The sequence below is a fragment of the Dicentrarchus labrax genome, unplaced genomic scaffold (genome assembly GCF_905237075.1).
Source record: "Dicentrarchus labrax unplaced genomic scaffold, dlabrax2021, whole genome shotgun sequence".
In the NCBI taxonomy this organism is placed as follows: Eukaryota; Metazoa; Chordata; class Actinopteri; family Moronidae; genus Dicentrarchus; species Dicentrarchus labrax.
Window position 1 is genome coordinate 22,041,017 of NW_026136708.1, and position 18,488 is coordinate 22,059,504.

Sequence of the window (18,488 nt, forward strand, 5' to 3'; positions counted from 1 at the left end):
CTCCAGCCTTCTGTTATTTTTGATCCCTCCAAACGTAAGCTGTCCTTCTCATGTTGTGCTGATGTGTTACAGGTGGATTCTCTGACGGAGCGGGTGGAGGAGCTCAAACAGGACAAGAAGAGACTTGTGGAGGAGTACGAGGCCAAACTCAGCAAGGTACCGTACCGCAGCCACTGTAGAAGGCATTCACTACTGTTCACACAACCCTGGTGTTCTGACAACTTCTGGGGTGGAGTATCAGCCACAAATTACATGAATGCAGTCGTCTGAACAACGTAGTGCATGCATGATGGTCTGTCAGTCCTGTACAGTATCAGATGATGTTCTTCAGCCAATGTGAACGTATTTATGCAAAATTATTTTCTAATATATTCAGGTGAGAATTCATTTTTAAATATCTTTCTTCTTTCTTCTAAACCTCGAGGTTCACATCATGTTCCTGTTTCCTGAATTTGAATCCATCTTAAACCCTAAAAAAGCTTTTATTGAATGAAAAAATCTGAACTATAATATAATTTAAATAGCACAACATATTGTAATATAGGCTCTGCTGAACATTCCTGGATACTTAATGGTTAAAAAATAAGGGAAATTACATTTATTGGGGCTATTATGTCGACCTTGCTGATCTGCAGTTTTGTGTACATTGAAAGCAGAAAGGCAGAATTTAGATACTGCATTTAGAAGCTATTACTTTCTATAAAAAAAACAGCCTCATTGACAAAGGACACTGTCAGCCAAGTCAATTTGGCTTCAACTTTTACTTGCGTTGATTATTTTATCATGAGATTGCATTTTGATGAGAAAGCTTTTCAAAGCATGTGTTCAAATTGCAATTTTTATAAAGAAAAAGGAGAGAAAAGTAAAAGTTATTACAGAAGTAAAATAAAGCTCCGTCCATGCTAGAGGCTTGCTGCTGTATGTTTTTATATCCCCATCAATCTGTTCGGATCAAGTGATAGATGCCGCAGTCTGTCTGTGTGTCCCCAGGCTCAGGCCTTTTATGAGCGCGAGCTGGAGGCCATGAAGAGAACTCAGCAGCTGACCGCTGACAACCTGTTGGCATGGAAACGCACCGAGGCCGAGCTGCGGCGGGAATTTCAGACTCAGGAGGCGGCACTCCAGAAGACCCTCGGAAAACTGAGGGCCGAGTTGGCCAGGGTGACGGATGAAGCTCGTGAAAACCGGGAGAAGTCCCACAAGCTTCAGGCGTCACTTGCCGTCGCCGAGACCAACGTCAAGGTGAGTGTGAACCCCCGAACAGTGGAGTCAGGACTATAAAGACAGTCCTGTAATTTGATTGAACAAAATATATGATTCTGATGCAGTTTTTATGGACAGACCACAAAATATGCCCTCTGTGACAGATGATAAATGGATATATAAAATCTGGTACTTACATTATGTAAGTATGTTTCTACTCTATGTTCTAACTCCATCCCCTGGATAACGTCAAGGTTCCCTGAGCAGTTTTTGACAACTACTAGTAGTTTTCACTCTATCGCTGAAAAACATGCAAAGAAACGTAACATTGCACCAGTAAAGGCAGTGAGGAGGAACACAGTAAAACATGGATGTAAACAAAGGAATTAAATATTAAAAAAATAGGTTTGCAAATGTTTTATGAGGGCGAAGTGTTTTCAACTTGTTTCTTAGACCTCATGGATACACACAATGTATTTTGGTAAGAAATACTAATTGTAAACATACTGGAACATTTGTTTGTTTACAAGAAACTCCACAGGGAACCTTTAAGGAGAAGCTGCATTTCAGAAATAAACCAGATGACGATCAAATGATTGTTTGATCAAATCATTGGAACTTTTTACATGTGAACTCTATTCTTCAAAACAGTGTTCACCATAACCCACCCGCATACTGAATCTAAATGATGGTCATTTTACCAAATGTTTGGCTGTCGTTTAGTATCTCTTTTAGACAAATTCATCAGCCATTTAAGTGTGGTACCATTTCCTGCCTTACTCTCTCAGTAACGTGTGCACTTTGTGTTAGGCAAAAATGGCAATGCTGTGCTCATATTCCAAGTAGACTAGTTTGAACGTCTACTTTCTGAATTCTGTTAGGTCTTTGGAGTACGCTTGCTCGATTATCTCCACCGTTGAAAATATAGTTGACATGTGCTCCAGGGGAATTGGTTAAGTAGGTCTGTTTTGTTGCTACGATATGCTCTGAAGTTTGTGTGAAATTATCACTGATTGCACACAAGACAGGAGAGAGTCGCCCCCTTCTCAGTGGTACTGCGAATATGATCAAGGTCAGCAGTGGCTGGTGTGCCTGGAGTTAATAAATTCATTAGTTATCAGAGCAATTAACTGTAACCCAGATAAAGAGCCAACAACAGAGCCACAGAGCTTGAAACCAGATTCACTTGACAGCTCTTCTAGATTCTCTCATTTGATAAAATATATATATATATAAAAAAAAAAACAGATATAAGAGGGCAGAAACTGTCTTTTTTTAGTCTTTCATACAGTTCAAAGCTGATGTGTTCTATTGTTGCTAAGGTAATATCACAATAATCTCTTAATAACAGCCTCAGTCTATGAGCACATCCCTTAATCCTTCAGCTCCCGCAGAGAGTTCATTGTTGAGAGATAATAGATTTTAATTTAACCTTAACAAGCTCACAGCAGATGTTTTAATCTTTGGTTCGATCATGACAATACACATCTCATATCTCATTATTCCTCTTGCCTATAGTTAGTAATCGTTTAGTCTCCATACGGTAGCATTTCGCCGAAGCAGGGTGACATTTTTAGACTAAATTAAAATGTTGCACCAAATCAAAATGTTCCCCAGTCTCAGGAAGGCGTAATTACTGTACCGGCACACCACATGGGTAGAAAATAGTAGCATCAAATATCGACTTAACACAAGCCGAAAGCACTTGTGTCAGGATGCTACAGCTTCTTGCTTTTCTGCCATCCTCCTTTAGCTTATGATTTAGTGGGAAAATCTCCAAAGAAAGCCAAGCAAATGATCGCTTGGAGTAACTGAGACAGACGTAATTAATGGCTGACTTGTTCACAAGCTTCTGTAGGAATATGCATGCCAGAAATTACAAATTATCCCCCAAGTGAAACATTCCACTGAAGCTATGTTAAATTGCTGCTGTCACTGTATTTGGACTAAATACTTCACTCTCAGGTAAAGTGTATCTGGACTGGTTGGTGGAAGCTTTTAGCAAGATAAAATAAATCATCCAGTTTTCAAGGCCTTTTATTATTTAAATGACAATGCAGGTTTCAGCCATGTCCAATAAGGATGATTGACAGAAGTGAGTCTGTGTGTTTGTGTGTGTGTGTGTGTGTGTGTGTGTGTGTTTGTGTGTGTGTGTGTGTGTATTTTATGAGGTAGACTAAGTGTCTGTAACAATGGGATTGCTCTTATAGCCCAGATAAATGACCAGAGATACAATTAATTAAACTATTGACCTATTCTGACCCCTCCTCCAGCCTCATACACACACACAAGTTTGTATACTGTAGTTGTAGGGACCCCCAATGAGACAATGTTCCCAAGCTGCTAAATAGTTTTATTCCTGTGTAAGTAATGTGTACTAAAAACTGAAGTGCCCATGAGTGATGCTTTTTAAAGAAATTAAAGTACATATTTGTGACCTGTTTTTACAGAATTACATCTTTAATAAGAACAATTTTATTAGAATAATGCCAGACTTTCCCTTTAACAGCCTTTTGAAGAAGTGGGAGTTGAACAAAATATGTCCACTTTCTCAAAACACCCTCACCAAAAGTTAAAATTAAAACTCAATTTTGGTCCCTCAAATTGGTCCTCACATAAAATACAGTAACACACATACACCCACACTCTCATAAACTGTACTAGTAACGATGCTCAGGACATGATCCTAACTTTAACCATCACAATAGTGTAGGTGACCATTTTTTACCCCAGATCTTAACCCTCAAACAGCCCTGTGAAGAAATAAGGAGCAGACAAAATAGTCCCCACTTTTCATAATTGTCATCCCTCTTAAGATCTAAAGCTCAGACTGGTCCTCACATACACAGAAAAACAAGATCAGATATGTTTATGTGTGGCACTTGTTAGGACCCTCGCTGACATAATTTTAACCTTTACCATCATAACGACATGACCATAACCCTGACCCTAACCTAGTTTTAACTTTAACTCTAAAATCAAGTCTTAACCCTCAAAAAGTGCTTTGAAGACAAAATGTCCTCACTTTCCAGAAAAACTGTAACCTTTAACCTTTCTGTAAGGTTTAAAACACAAATTGGCCCTCAAACAGATGTACGAGACACACACATAGTTTTTATATATGTATTATCTAAACTGTGCTGTCACAAAGTGCAGCTACCTGCAATGGGCTCATCTGGGAAATTAGCACACATACACACACACACACACACACACACACACACACACACACACACACACACACATACATCACATCTAATTTGTGTGTGACTCCTCACTGGTTATTATCATACTGAGGTTTCTTTGTCTTAGGCGTAGCAGCAGTAATTAAGTTTGAGGCAGGCTGTTTGATGGGATTGAAAGATGTGAAATTGCCTCTCATGAGTTCTTACAGAGTGCTAAATCACACAGCTACTCTACTGTGTGTATGTGTGTGTGTGTGTGTGTGTGTGTGTGTGTGTGTGTGTGTGTGTGTGTGTGTGTGTGTGCGCGCACATCAGATCCCTCCCTGAGGTCTACTTCTTATTAATTGAGCAGCAGTCAGTATTTACATTCTTGATCTTCAGTATTAGTAATATGCTACCAATATGTACAGTCCAATATGTCTAAAAAAAACCCTCACTGTTGGCACAGCTACAACTTATTTACTTAGTTGTTTTTTAAACTTATTTAAAGATAGATTTATCAGTGAAGAGCATGTGGCTGTTTCCTTCTCCCCAGTAGCTCTATATCTTCATTTGCACTTCTCAGAGCCTGTGCTTATATTCATAACATTTTCTGTCACAGTCTGTTTCTCAGTTGCTTCAAATATGGATGTATTGCACTTTTTTTTAGAATGAAAAAAGCATTTATCAGAGGTCTGCAGGTGTCAAATAGGATAGCTCATTACAGTAGTAGCAGTAATTAAACTAATTAGTGAAATCTGTGAGGTTGTGTTGTGTGAAACTCACAGAACCTTCAGTAGCCTAATAACCAATAAATAACAGATACATATGTGAAAACATTTACTTTTACTCCAGTCAAACATCACTAACTTCTAAATTCAAAGGAGTCAAACATAAAACCTAAAATATGAATATAGTAATTTGTAAAATGCATCACAACTAAATAGATATGAATAACTCATGCAATTATTTAGTAAACGCTTTTTCCCACTTTAACTTTGACATATCATGACCTTTTAAGCAAGCTTGTTAGCAAGCAGTTGCTTATTTGCACATCCAACAGCTACAGAGCAGCATTATTTTTCCTTTACAGCCGTGTTTCTGGCCACTTGGCAGATGTAAGTCTAATATTTAATCTCTTTAAGCTTTGTTTTTGGTTTAACCAACTCCTGAGGGATATTTCTGGCTCTTTACAGGCAAAAGGCTCTGCTGTGTTCACCAGATAGTCGGTAACTGTGTCTGTTTGCCATTTGGTGCTGAGCAGGTTGTGTCTTTAGAGCTTTTTCATCAAAAACAGCTGCTTCTTGAAACACAAAGCGATGCTGTGAGAGTCAAGCAAGACAGACAGCTAAACATGAGTGATTATTCTCTGTAGGTTCATACAAGTGACCCCTTTCGTGAGGACCAGGAGAGTTTTAATTGCTGATTGACAGGGGATATATCAATCAAGTGCAAGAGTCACTTAAACTTTGGTCTGGTTTTCAGTTACTTTGTTCTCTTCTAGGTAATGTTACTGATGGCTGTTACTGTATGTGTTAACCAGGTTTTTTCCTTTCAGGACTTAAACAAACAGCTGGACGAGGTGACCCAGAACTCAGAAATTGTGGAGATCCGTCAGAAGGAAGCTGAGTGTGAACTAGAGGCAGCCAGAGACCGAGTTCAGCAGCAAGCAACTGAAATACTGCTCAAAGCCAGTAAGACCCTCAACTTCATCTTTTCTCTTTTCTCATATGTACTTGTAATGCTTGGGAATACTTGCACCCACCCTACCCACAAAACCCTACCCTGGCTTGTCGTGCAAACACATCAAACATATCCACTAACAGATCCTCTCATCTTGTCTGAGGCATCATGTCCTGTGTCACGTAAATGGCATAACGCTGTATATCCAAGCTAATGTTATTCACAATCCCCCAGAAGCAGAGGAAACCCTTCTCACATCAATTATTCCCAGTTTACAGTGTGTGTGTGTGCATGCACTCATGCTGGGTAAATTCTTGCATGTTAGAATCTGATGTAATATCTTGTGAAGTCTCTCCGTCAGTACTTTGTGAAACAACATTGCATGATCATTACTGTCTGAAATGTGTGAACGATAGCAGCAACTTGGTGCAGAATTATGCTCGGCCCATTAGCTCCTATGAGCTCCTCGTGCCCAATGAGGACGTTTTATCAGTTTCCACTGGAGCTGCTTGCATGTGAGAGAAACAAATAAGATCCAGCTGGTAAATGCAACTATAAGAGTCACATTTACCACATAATGCAGCTCATAGCTCCTCATTTATTTAAACTGTAAAAGGATCAATGGTTGTTTTTGGTCCTTTAGTTGGTTGGTTGGTTTGGAAGTGCTGGTGGTAAACAAACCAACAGTTCAGTCAGATTAGCTAAACCGACTTAAAGTGAAAAACTGTCTGAAGTAAAAAGAAAGAACAGTAGATCAAGGCCTGGAAGTTGTTCTCTAAACTGTGGTGGATGTTTACAGACAAACAGTTTGGGTAATAACATCTTGCAAATTGGACTAACCTAGGCGCTTCTTTAAAACCTGTATGACTGTCTCATTGCTTGTGTCTATGGCCCCATCAGGCTTCTTCAGATTTTAACTTGGTGAGCACAAGAATTGATTGAAACAAATCAAATTGGCCCAAATAAAAAAAAAGATCCAAGTTGTAATAAACTGCAATTACCCTTTAAGGTAAAATGACCTATGCTTACCTCAGTGTTACTAAGCTGTTTGTGTTGGTGACCGAGTATATTAAACAGGGACGGTCTTGGCTTCTGTTGCATTTACGGTTTAATTCTTTTTTGCATCCGTCAGAGTTGACCAATCCGATCTTTTGTTGGAAATATCAACTCTTAAAAGTCCAGGGTTTAATATTCATGAGGATCTATTGGTAGAAATGGAATATAATATTCATAGGTAGGTTTTCATTAGTGTATAATCATGTTTTCATTACCATAGAATGAGCCTTCTTCATCTTAGACTATCTACAGATGCCGCTGGTCACCTTCCATGGAGTCCGCCATGATTAACTGCCATGTTTCTGGATTGATACATCACCACTGATTGGTTAGATTAAAACAAAAAAATATATATATTTCTGCTTCCAAAACAAGAAACTGGCTAACATGAACACAATGTCAGGCGGAGTGAATGAGGTTAAACCAAATGGTAATTCAGCACATTTACTGCGATGACAAAGTTCACTGAAAGTCTAGGACTAAAAGGTAAAACATTTGCTGACAGTTTACTTTATGTGTTGCCTCAACAAAAAAACCTCCAAGAATGACAATATGCAGATGACATCACTTTACTACTTGCATTCATCTCACGTCTGTCGGCTCTGTCCTGTCATAGGTCAGATAAGCAGCCTGCAGGCCACCCAGATGACCCAGGAAGCAGCCATCAGGGACCTGGACAACGAGCGGAGCCGGCTGAAGGACAAAGTGCTGAGGATGGAAGAAGAGAGGGAGTCTCTGCAGAGGCAGTGCCAGGCCCTGGACGAAAGACAGAAACAACAGCTCCAGTCCCTGGAGAAGGTGAGTGTGTGTCTCTTGGTGGTGTGATTTGTATTCACTTCAGACCGGAATAACACTGTTATGAATAACCAATAGGCCATCAAGATGCTGTGAGTCAAGCTGTTGGGAAACTTTGCTCCAGACCTGTTTTTTCATCCTTCAAATACAGTTAGTAAAAGATTCTGTGCACATATTCTGGAGAATATGTCCTTGCATACAAAACCTGTCAATTTATACCACCAAGAAAACTCAAAGCAAGTGATTAGCATGCATTTTAGGATTTTAGAAGTTTAAGAGACCACAGAATGTATTAAATTCGGTCTTCTTGCTTCCTTTCTCCATGTTTATTCTTTCTCATTGCATTTTTGAGTATAATAATTTACAGAAGATGAGATTTCTTATGTGTTTATATTCTCTGTCTTTCCCCTGTGACCTTATTGAAGCTCTTTCTATACGATCAGGCCCATTTGTCCCAAACTCTTCCCCCAAATTCAGCCCTTTTGGAGAGAAAAACCCAAAAGTAAAAGACAGTTTGGTGGGACTATAAAGCAATTATAATACTTATTTGCCCTAAAATAAGATGATAGTTAAACTGGTTTCTTTCTTCAATTCTATTTGGTATTTATTTTTTATTTTAGATTTGCAACACTGACATTTCTGTGACTTTACAGAGACAGTCATCTCCCTGTATACTCTTTTGAGGTTGATGTTTTTCCCAAGGCCAGTCTTTATAGATATAAAAAGACTATTTGACTTGAATTATATATCTGAGGAAGATAAATCACAGGAACTCCTTTATAGAGAACACAAACTGTTAGGGCATGAGCCTATAGCTGTACACAAAATAAATACAGGAAAATAGAAAAAGAGTGTGAAACCTTTTCTATTTTCCTGTATTTATTTACCTTTCTTAACCTTCAATAGTTACTAACAGTAATTATGTGCAAGTTGCAGAATAGTTCCTACAGATTAGGAAGAAGATAAACCTTATGTATGCAACAAAGTTTAAAATGCTTTATGAGCAAAAGTAAGCAGAAATTGGCCCATAATCATCGAACTGTTAGAAGGGTCAAACCTGTCGATCACTGCATTAACAAACTTTGTGAGCTGCTCCACTTTTTAAAAACCAAGAAGCTTAAAGGTCAGATGATTTAAGGAACAGTGTAGTCAGCAGACCAACCGCAGCTGATGGTAAATGTCAAGTGTTGCTGCTTCATGTGTGTTTTCCCATCCCTTTATCTCTGACATTTGTGCAGTGTAATCCTGTGGGTGTGGGGAGAGTTCTCCCACTGAGCAATGCTGCTGTGAATTTAAATGTCTTCCTCGGGATAATATAAGATCTTGCACCACATAAACTTAGCTGGTCCTTTCTTTAATAACATCAGTTCTCAACTGACTTGTGCTTGAAATGGATTAATCACAGTAAACGCATGAGGTGAGGGGGTTGCAATCTGCAACTACACCACTAAATGCCAAAAAAAAAAAGGTCATCTTTTAATAGCATTCATTTTTTTGGTAGAAGATGGAATTTTCCAAGTAGTGATTTTTGGATTAATTGTTTTTGAATATAAGCAACTGGATGAGAAAGAACATTTCAGATAATGTCCATGGTCTAACTTAATTATAAAACGTTGTGGAAAAGTCATTTAATTAATGGGAGGCTTGGTCTTCTTTTCTATTACCACTGTCTTTTCCTCATTTATCTTTTATTTTCTTTAGAGACTTTTTTTCCTTGTTTTCTCTCAGCAAAAGGAGAAATTAGCCTCCCAGGATGTTCTCCTGCCCTGTCGTTCATGTCACGCTGTGGAGATGTTTTCTTCCTCCGGCTTGTTTGGCCATATGATAACACAGCAGTCTTGCTCAGTTTGACCGGTTTGATGGACGTTTCTTGGTAGATTTCCAAAACAGCCGTTGGTTTGGAGCAATTAGTGCACACCAGTATGATTGCATCCCTGGTGGAAAATTAAAGGGGTTTTTTTTCCATGTTGTTGCCAATGTCTGATATATCCCACAGACTGCCAGATACTCACTAGTATTAAATGACTGGTAAAGGCTAAACAGAATGTAATTTTTGCACGATTTAGGACAGGCTGTAGTGTCATCTTTTCTATTGCAATGGCAATGATGGAACACTGTTTATATGGCAATTGTTAATGTGCCATTTCAGGACGCAGTTGTGGAGATTTGCAGCATCTGTTTGAGTTTAGCAATCGATAAAAGGAGGCGTTTGACATACCAGATTCACTAGACCTTACAAGACATTTATTTCAAAATTAGTACATTTGGTAGAGATGTCCAATCATATTTTTATGGATCGGTATCTGCTAAAATAAAGCCAAAATCCCATCCTTTCTTCCTCTGTGCTGTGTTTTGTCCACCTTAGTCTGCTGGTGTTGCAACGCTACTATCCTCATTGTCAGTTCTCAACCATCTTGGTGTCAAGTACCCACAGATTGATACACATCAGGCTGTGGATCCATATTTGATTAAATGTAGTCTTGGGAATCCCTGTCTGATAATATATAGTTATGCGGTGCTGGCAGATTAACACTGAAGATTATGAAACTTATAACTTCTAGTCAATGGTCTGGGGACCCTCAGGTACTCCCTCAAGGACCCATTGAGCAATGTTGTAGTTGTGCCTGAAAAAGTAGGTTCACTTACTTTTTATTTAATTCACCCTAAAATGGGCCAATATTATTTGTTCATTCTTCTCCTGCTTGACTTTAAAGAATATAAAATTATGAAATTAACATTAGTCAAAAACAATCAATACTGGCCCACAGACGGTTGAGACAACTGCATAATTATTTTGAGTATAGTATTCTTTATTCTTTACTCCATCCACAACTATGTCATGCCTTCACCATCCAAAATTGAGTTTACAGAACACTACTGAATGTGCGCCTCACAAGGGATTTAGAAGTGGGTATCACCAGTGCCAACAGAAAAATAAGTACTCTGTATACCTGTGTTTACCATGCACTGCCCTGGGGGTCCCTGGACCTTAGTATGAGAACCACTGCTCTACAGTGCAGCATTTCTCTATATATGAGGGACATAATTAGACTGTGTGAATGTGGAAAATGATTAAGTTGCACCGTTGATTGACTCTGTTGACACCTGGTTTGGCAGAATTTAATAAGCACCCACTGTAACAAATGTGTTATCTCTCCTCTCTCTTTCTTATAAGCAAAGATCAGTGTACAAATTATTCAGCTAGCTGCTTCTCATTTTTTTGCCAGCGCTGACTGTCGCTTTCGCAGGTCAAGATAATGCCCAGGGACGTTGCTTTCAGCTGTTGCTAATTAATGATAATTCTGTGAGTAAGTTGATAAAAGACCAAAACAAAACTTTGCTGTTGTCTGGTTAAAGTGCTGGAGGCTGGTGTCTGTACGCAGACAAAGACGGTTTATGAGGCTGAGTAAAAGATCACTCTGTACTGTCACACAACTCAAACAGAGAGACAGGAGTCTCATATTTTCCAGTTAAACTTTCTTTCATATCATATCAATAATCTAAGCTTATCAACTTCATAGTTTTGAACTAGGACTAGGAGTATAAAAATAACCAATGCCAACTTTAGAAAACTACATATGTTATTTCAATATGTCAGATACATATTGAATGAACATTTAACTAAGTATCAGATTGGACTCTACAAAATGAAGGACTCAGAACGGGGCCAAAGAACTGTATCAGGACATCCATAGCTCATCCATTTATCCATTATCTATGTGCCTCTAGTGGTGTTGCAGAAACCTGAACAATCTGAACTGCCTCGAAGCAAAGAGTTGCATCTTCCTGCACCAAAAAAAGGAACTGAGAAAAGAAGTATATCAACAACTGATTTCAAAACCTCATCTTGTCAGATAATCTTTGTGAGAACATTTCCTGTTAAAATGTTCATTTCATTCATTTCTTGGCTTACTTTAGGGCTCTTTTACTGTGTCTAAATCCAGCTCAATTGAAGGATATTACTGTTCCCATGTGGCTTTTTTGGCAAAGTTTGGCTAATTAAATTTTTTGTTAAACTCATGCAATCAAGAAACAGCTGCTCCCCTGATTAAACTCAAAGTAAATGGCCCTCAGATTTTTTTTGTTTACCAGGAAAAGCACTGTTTTCTGCGACCTTAGCATTGATTCATACTGTACCAGACTTCCAATGACAAACTCAGTGCACTGTTGCTTCATACAGAGGACATTTGTTCTTGCCTGTCTGTTTGTTTCACAATATATGGAGCATAGAAACAACTTAAATCAGAAGGACTTCATTCTGTCTTCTATACGCCCTCTAAGATACATCTTTTGGCTGTTATCCATTCCTGTATATTACCACGTTCCTTTATCATTCCCTCAGTTTCAAATCTATGAGGCAGCTCTCTTCTGATTCAACTGCCACTCATCTTACTTATACACATCACTTGCAAATCACTAAGCATGCACCTGTAGGTGCAACAGGCCTTGAACTTATCGTATCGCCAGAGTCTTGCCAATACACAGCTCGACTAAAAACAGTAAAGAGTCTGGTGGGGACAGTGTTTTCAACCAATTCACAGAGTTAACGTTAATTACCCAGATAGCTACAGCTGATAAAATCTGCTGGCAGTTTGTTTAAAGAATAATAAAGAATTTAAAGTGCCGCCATTATCAGCTTGACTCAGCAAAAGGCCAATTTACTGCATCTGTCACTCCTGATGATAAAGACAACGTCTGACAAACACCAGCTTGAGTCATGACTCCATGTAGATTCAGAATGATGGTGGGTATATGTTGCCGACTGATTTATATGCTTTATAGCTCCATAATCAGTTACTCCATTACCAATAATGCCACATGGAGTCTGCTATAAAATATAAAAAAATGGAAACAGAAATAGATCCAAATAGGAAATTTCAGATACAGACAGACAGAATGCAGGATTGATTCCTTGGCTGTAACTTAGTAAACACTGGCAATATGGCTGAATAATACAGCATATGGTGTGAATGTGAACCAGAGCTCTGTAAGTGTGTGCGTTTGTTTGTTTCAGTGTGTGTCGTCTATCATATCTCTCACCTTTGAGCATATTTTAAATGTGTGTGCACATGCATATTTATCCTCTGTTTTCGCCAGACCCTGCTCGAGGAGAAGGCATCCCACGAGAAGGAGATGAGCAATGTGCGAGCTCGATCTGAAGATGAGGCCAGCCAGATGAAGGAGAGCCAGGCTCGAGCTCTGGAGGAAGTCGGCAAGAAACACAGAGTGACCCTGGAGAACGCTCTCAACAACGCTGAAAAGGACAAGAACCGCCTGCTGGCTGTGAGTACGCACACGCAAACATCTTTTGATGGACTCCAAGGTGAGGCCAACAAACAGAGCTGAAGCTAGTCCTTCATGGATAATCCTATATCACAATAATCTATTATTCATCTCTAATGTGATGGAAGCTGATTATAAACCCTACTTCACTCACACAAAAGACAGAAAACAAAACAAAAGAATCCATGGAAGTATATAGATGGCAATATGTCTGACAGAGGGTGCATCAGATGGTGAGTTCGCCGGGCACAATGAATGAAAGTCCATGAGATCAATTTTCATATCGCTGCATCTCATGTAATCAGCGTTTATTGCTCAACGCTGGAGGAAAATGAACAGCTGTATGTTTTAATTGATCCTGCATCATCAAGCTCGGGGCTCATCACAAGATGGTGTCCTTGGTGAGCTTGTATCACTCTCTTTATGGAGTGCACGTACAGGAAGTAACAAAGTACATTTAGTACAATGTTAGTGTGCAACTTTATATTTTTCCCAGAGGTGGGACCAAGTCATTGTTTTGCAAGACACAAGTAAGTTTCAAGTCTTTCTACTCAATTCTCAAGTCCTTTGAGTTTGAAGAAATATATATATATATAATAAATATATAGATACTTAGATATATATATTATCTAATCCAACTGGTGCTCAGTAACATAACGTGAGTCCTGCACTTTGATTGGATGCTGTCAGATTGGTTCAAACAAAGTGGGTCTGGGGAATTAAGTGTTGACTTACCTGGAATGAATAGGGTTTAGTTGTTTTAGGAAATGAACTTATTCGCGACAGACTTTTTAAATAACAAGACAAAGCCAATTGAAGTCACAAGTCATTGTTGTTAATGTGCAAGTCGACTTGCAATTTTTTTTTACATTTTGTCACATCAAGTCTCAAGTCATTAGATTTTTGCGGACCTCTGATTTTTAAGTATTAGTATTTTAGTATTTCGCACTACATTGTTGGAGTCACTTATTGCATCAAATCATGTGATCAGCTTATCCAACATGATGTCTTGGTGTAGATTTAACTAACCAACAATGTATAAACTAGCTACTGTTAGCTTCACCTCAACCAGCTGCAAAATTCTCAGCATCTCTTTTCTTAATATGTATATTTTATTGGCAGTTCCTCCACATTTAAGGAAATTACTCAAGTAAAAGAGTAATTAGTCTTATTGGTACTTTTGTATTAGTATTGTGTTGTTACTGATCTTAACTTTGACATATTAGCACCTTATATAGTTGTTCTTGGGAACGTGTAAGCTATTAGTTGACTGTATACATTCAGCAAACAATGAAAACATTCATTTCAAGTTGTGTTTTGGGAGATTTGGCAAATATAAACCCAATATTAAACTTACTAAATGTGACTCTTTAGTTGCTAAATACTTCATCTATTACTACTACTTTGGCTGTCTGCCATTTGGTGCTGACCAGGTAGTGTACAGTGGGTCCATCAGAACTTGAAAACAAGGTTGATGAAAGCAGTGAGACTGAACGAAAGCAGTAAAGTTGCAGACTGTAAAGCTAAAACACTGCATAGCAATGAGAGTAACAGCAGAGTTGCATGTTAATTCTGTGAGGGTTCATCAACACAACAACTCCTTTCACATTAAGTGTAGTCATTTGATCCGTTGTAAATATTAAAATATTCAGTAGTGCAGCTCAATAGCAAAGACCTAGATACTTGTTTCACTACTGTAGGGATACAAGTAGTGACTCATTAATAAACACTTATATTGTTTTACAATTTCCACTATTCCTGTTGCCCAGAATCCACCACTCACCCACTACAAATCTGCAGGTTGCTAAGACCAGCTGATATTATTAACAAATATAAAATTGAACAGTATGATATTTAGGAATGACTCAGTCAGAATACAAGCTGTCTGCACTGAGTCTGTCTCGTCTGTATCTTATGCGAGCCAAATATTTGGACCTGTCACACCACTTCAGTCTGTTGATTTTAAACAGTATTTGTTAATGACTGAGTGGTGACTATGAAAGTGGTGTGTGCATATGTTTTAGTCTGATCAACACCGTCCCACTGACCACAGTTACATTGTGTTTGTATGGAGGTACACTGTAAAACACATCTACTTAACAAAAATTAAGTTAACATGAAATAATTCACATGAATTAAACCCAACTCAAAAATGAATTATTAAAGCAACTCAGTTGTTTTAAATGCAATTAAATTTGTTAAGTATTTTAAATACAGGCGACATAATTCCAGTTTGTTCCATTGACTAATTTTCTTCAAGTTGACTTCATATGACAGGATTTCAGTTTATTAATCATCATATAAACAAATATACATCCAAGTAAAGATTTGTTGTTAGCCACACATATTTGATAATCAATCAATTATAAATTGTTTTTTAATCATACATCAGATGTTTTGACAGGTAATGCAATAATTTGCTGTAGTGGAAGGTTAAATTAGATATTAGACTAAATTCAACTCGGTGGTAACATTTGTATAAAGAAGTTGCATTTAAGTTACTTTATTCCGATAAATTCTGCTGCTGTGTCTGAATTTCTTCTATGGGGGATCAATAAAGGTACATCTTATCTTAACAATAATTACTTGAGTTAATTCTACTCAAATATCTTTAATGCTTAAGTTTATTACCTCAGTCAGTTTAAGTTGAAGTGTAACCACAGTCCTCTACTGTTTGTTGTGGTCGCTCATTAAGTAGTTTAGATAGCAGCATTTATTTACCTCCTCACAAACACTCTGTGAGCTGGTTGAGGGATTTCAATGGACAACTGGTCACAAGGCAGCCTCTCTAACCTCCAAGCTAACTCATTGTCACATTGTTCACTGACTGTACCATCTGTTACCACAGCTTTCAAGAAGCTATGAGCTCCCTTTGCCTTGCTTACTGTAAATAAGTAGTGTCTCACACAGGTTTAAGTATTCTTCCAGGAGCTTTTCTGTCTTGATATAAAACTATTCAAGGATATGAATTTGAACAGGGGGAATGAAATTAATTTTTACTTGAAATACAAGCTGACGTCCTGATATTATTCTTCATTTTGAAACACCTCAGATTACTTTTTCTGTAAAAGTTGCTATTCAAAGAAACTGAGGACTAACACTGATGTTTCTCTCTCGTCGTACATTTTTTTGAACATGCTACACATCATTATAATGGTTACATTCTCCATAATTTTACAGCAACCTTGAGCACCAAAGTATTAAACAATAAAATGAATGATTTGTTTAAAAAAAAACCATTTGATAGTATTTTCCCATATTTGCGTAGCAAGAATTTTGTAGAAAACAGACTAGATGTGGGACAGTAAACAACTCATAATGTCTCTTTTTTTGCTGTAAACATAAAGCTGAGCGGAGTCATTGGGGCGTCTTTAACTGAGGCTGAACTGCTCTTAAAATGGGAACTCTAAGTTTATTTCTACTAAACAAGGACGAGAGACAGGTTCAAGACAAAGTTAGGGTGTCCACCCTGAGACTGATGGTTTCAGCTTTCTTTAGTACAGAAACATTACAGATTTTTAGGGAGTGCTTGGATTTAATGACCGGACTGACACAATCTATTACACTTAAAAGGACCATTTTTATAGAAGACATCATATAGAACAAAGATAAGCTGAACTTATTTTGTAGTTTATTTGCATTCCCACTTTATCCAGCTATCTTACATTTCTTGTTCAGTTTCTGAGTGTTTATTAAAACAACAGCAGGACATTCAATAAATCTCTTCTACCTTAAGTGCAAAAACAGCAACAATATCTAAAACCCACAATCTGTTGCTGTTACAAATACTGATCAGCTCTTCACTGCGGGACAGAAATGAGTCAGTGAAGTTAATGCTGGTAGCAGTTGGACCCACTTTAGCAGCACAGCAGGTGACAAAGAAACAAGATCCAGATGGTGTGCAAGGTCTGAAGATGAAGATCATTTTTATTTTGATGATTGTAATCACATATGCTCTGATATCATATCAATAGGAGAAAAGCCATTCAGGTCCTTCTACTTTTACAAAAACATCTGTACTTCTACTTGAGTAAAGGAGTGCACCTTTGAATAAAACACATGAAAAGGGCTTACAGCAGTGACTAAGAAGCTGGCAAACTCAAAGGAGGAAATGCAGCCTACTGACGTGGGGGCGCATTTATATTTATCACTTATAAATGTCATCTAGGACACCTCTGAGCTCACGTAACCTGGGGTAAATGTGAGTAACCCGGAGGAGTGATATAATGTTATAAAAGAGAGTTACAAAAGAAGCAAATAAAAATAAATTCTCAATGAAAACAAAGTTGGGAGACGTGGCAGCTGATGGGAGCCACATGTGGACACTATATGCATCCTGCCAGCCTGGTGAGTCACACAGGTGATAAGAGTGTGTTGACGCTCCGCGGTGCTATTTCTGGGGTGATCCTTAAACTGCTACTCCTCCGGTTCACACACAGCTGCTTTAGCGTGGCTTTGTGCAGGAAACAATGAAATACAAATGTGATTAACACGCTACCCACACATGTGAGGAAGTGAGGAAATTCATGGTGAAAGAATGTGTTTCAGATATTAGAAATTGAGAAAGATGTGTGCAGAAATTTAGCTGTTTTTCTTGTTTCAGAACACTTTTTACTTCACATATTTTATATATTTTTCAGTAAGTAAAGGCAGGATTACTATGTGACTAATTATATTACATAAATCAGGAAATTAAGGTTTTAAAAAGGTGTGGAGTTTTGACATTTAAATGGGTGCAGGACCCTTCGATTTAAATTCATCGTTGTCCTGCTTGTGCGCTGGTGACATTTACTGCACATAAAACCGCAAGTGGAGAGTATAAAGTGAGAAAAGTAATCAAAATTAGGGCAAAATGATGTGATGGTGAAAGAGATGGATGTGAATGTTGGCTGAGGGATGTGACTCTGGCAGCCAACCACTACGTGTGTGTGTGTGTGTGTGTGTGTGTGTGTGTGTGTGTGTGTGTGTGTGTGTGTGTGTTTCTAAAACTTCCAGCATAAATATTTCACAGCTACTTACTTAGCACAGAGTGTGGCGGTCCTAACAGGGCTTAAGCTCATACATACAGCATACACCCACTTTTTAGATGGCGCTTTTACGGCGCTTGTCTACTGCATATTCTATGGTATATATTTTTACTCCATTACCTTTTTTAGCTCTTGGGAAGAACATGAGAGTTTTCTGTGTTTGAACCAGAGAGGTTTATCCTCTCTTCCTCAGCTGGAGTGAGTTCAGCAAAAGCGGTTTATGGTTTATAAGCACATGTGAATTTCTCTTGAAGGTACTTCAAAGAAAACAGCTGAT

General features: G+C 38.2%; 1 protein-coding gene across 4 annotated transcripts in view; it reads left to right on the top strand.

The window, feature by feature from the left end:
- The window catches only part of fam184ab (family with sequence similarity 184 member Ab), a 131,292-nt gene that overhangs the window by 56,176 nt on the left and 56,628 nt on the right, over positions 1–18,488 (top strand). For all 4 annotated transcript variants that reach the window (XM_051409749.1, XM_051409750.1, XM_051409751.1 and 1 more), the window contains exons 5-9: positions 73–156; positions 991–1,242; positions 5,926–6,061; positions 7,723–7,904; positions 12,999–13,184. In XM_051409749.1, the coding sequence (XP_051265709.1) occupies positions 73–156; positions 991–1,242; positions 5,926–6,061; positions 7,723–7,904; positions 12,999–13,184 (840 nt within the window). The remainder of the gene's footprint in view (positions 1–72; positions 157–990; positions 1,243–5,925; positions 6,062–7,722; positions 7,905–12,998; positions 13,185–18,488) is intronic.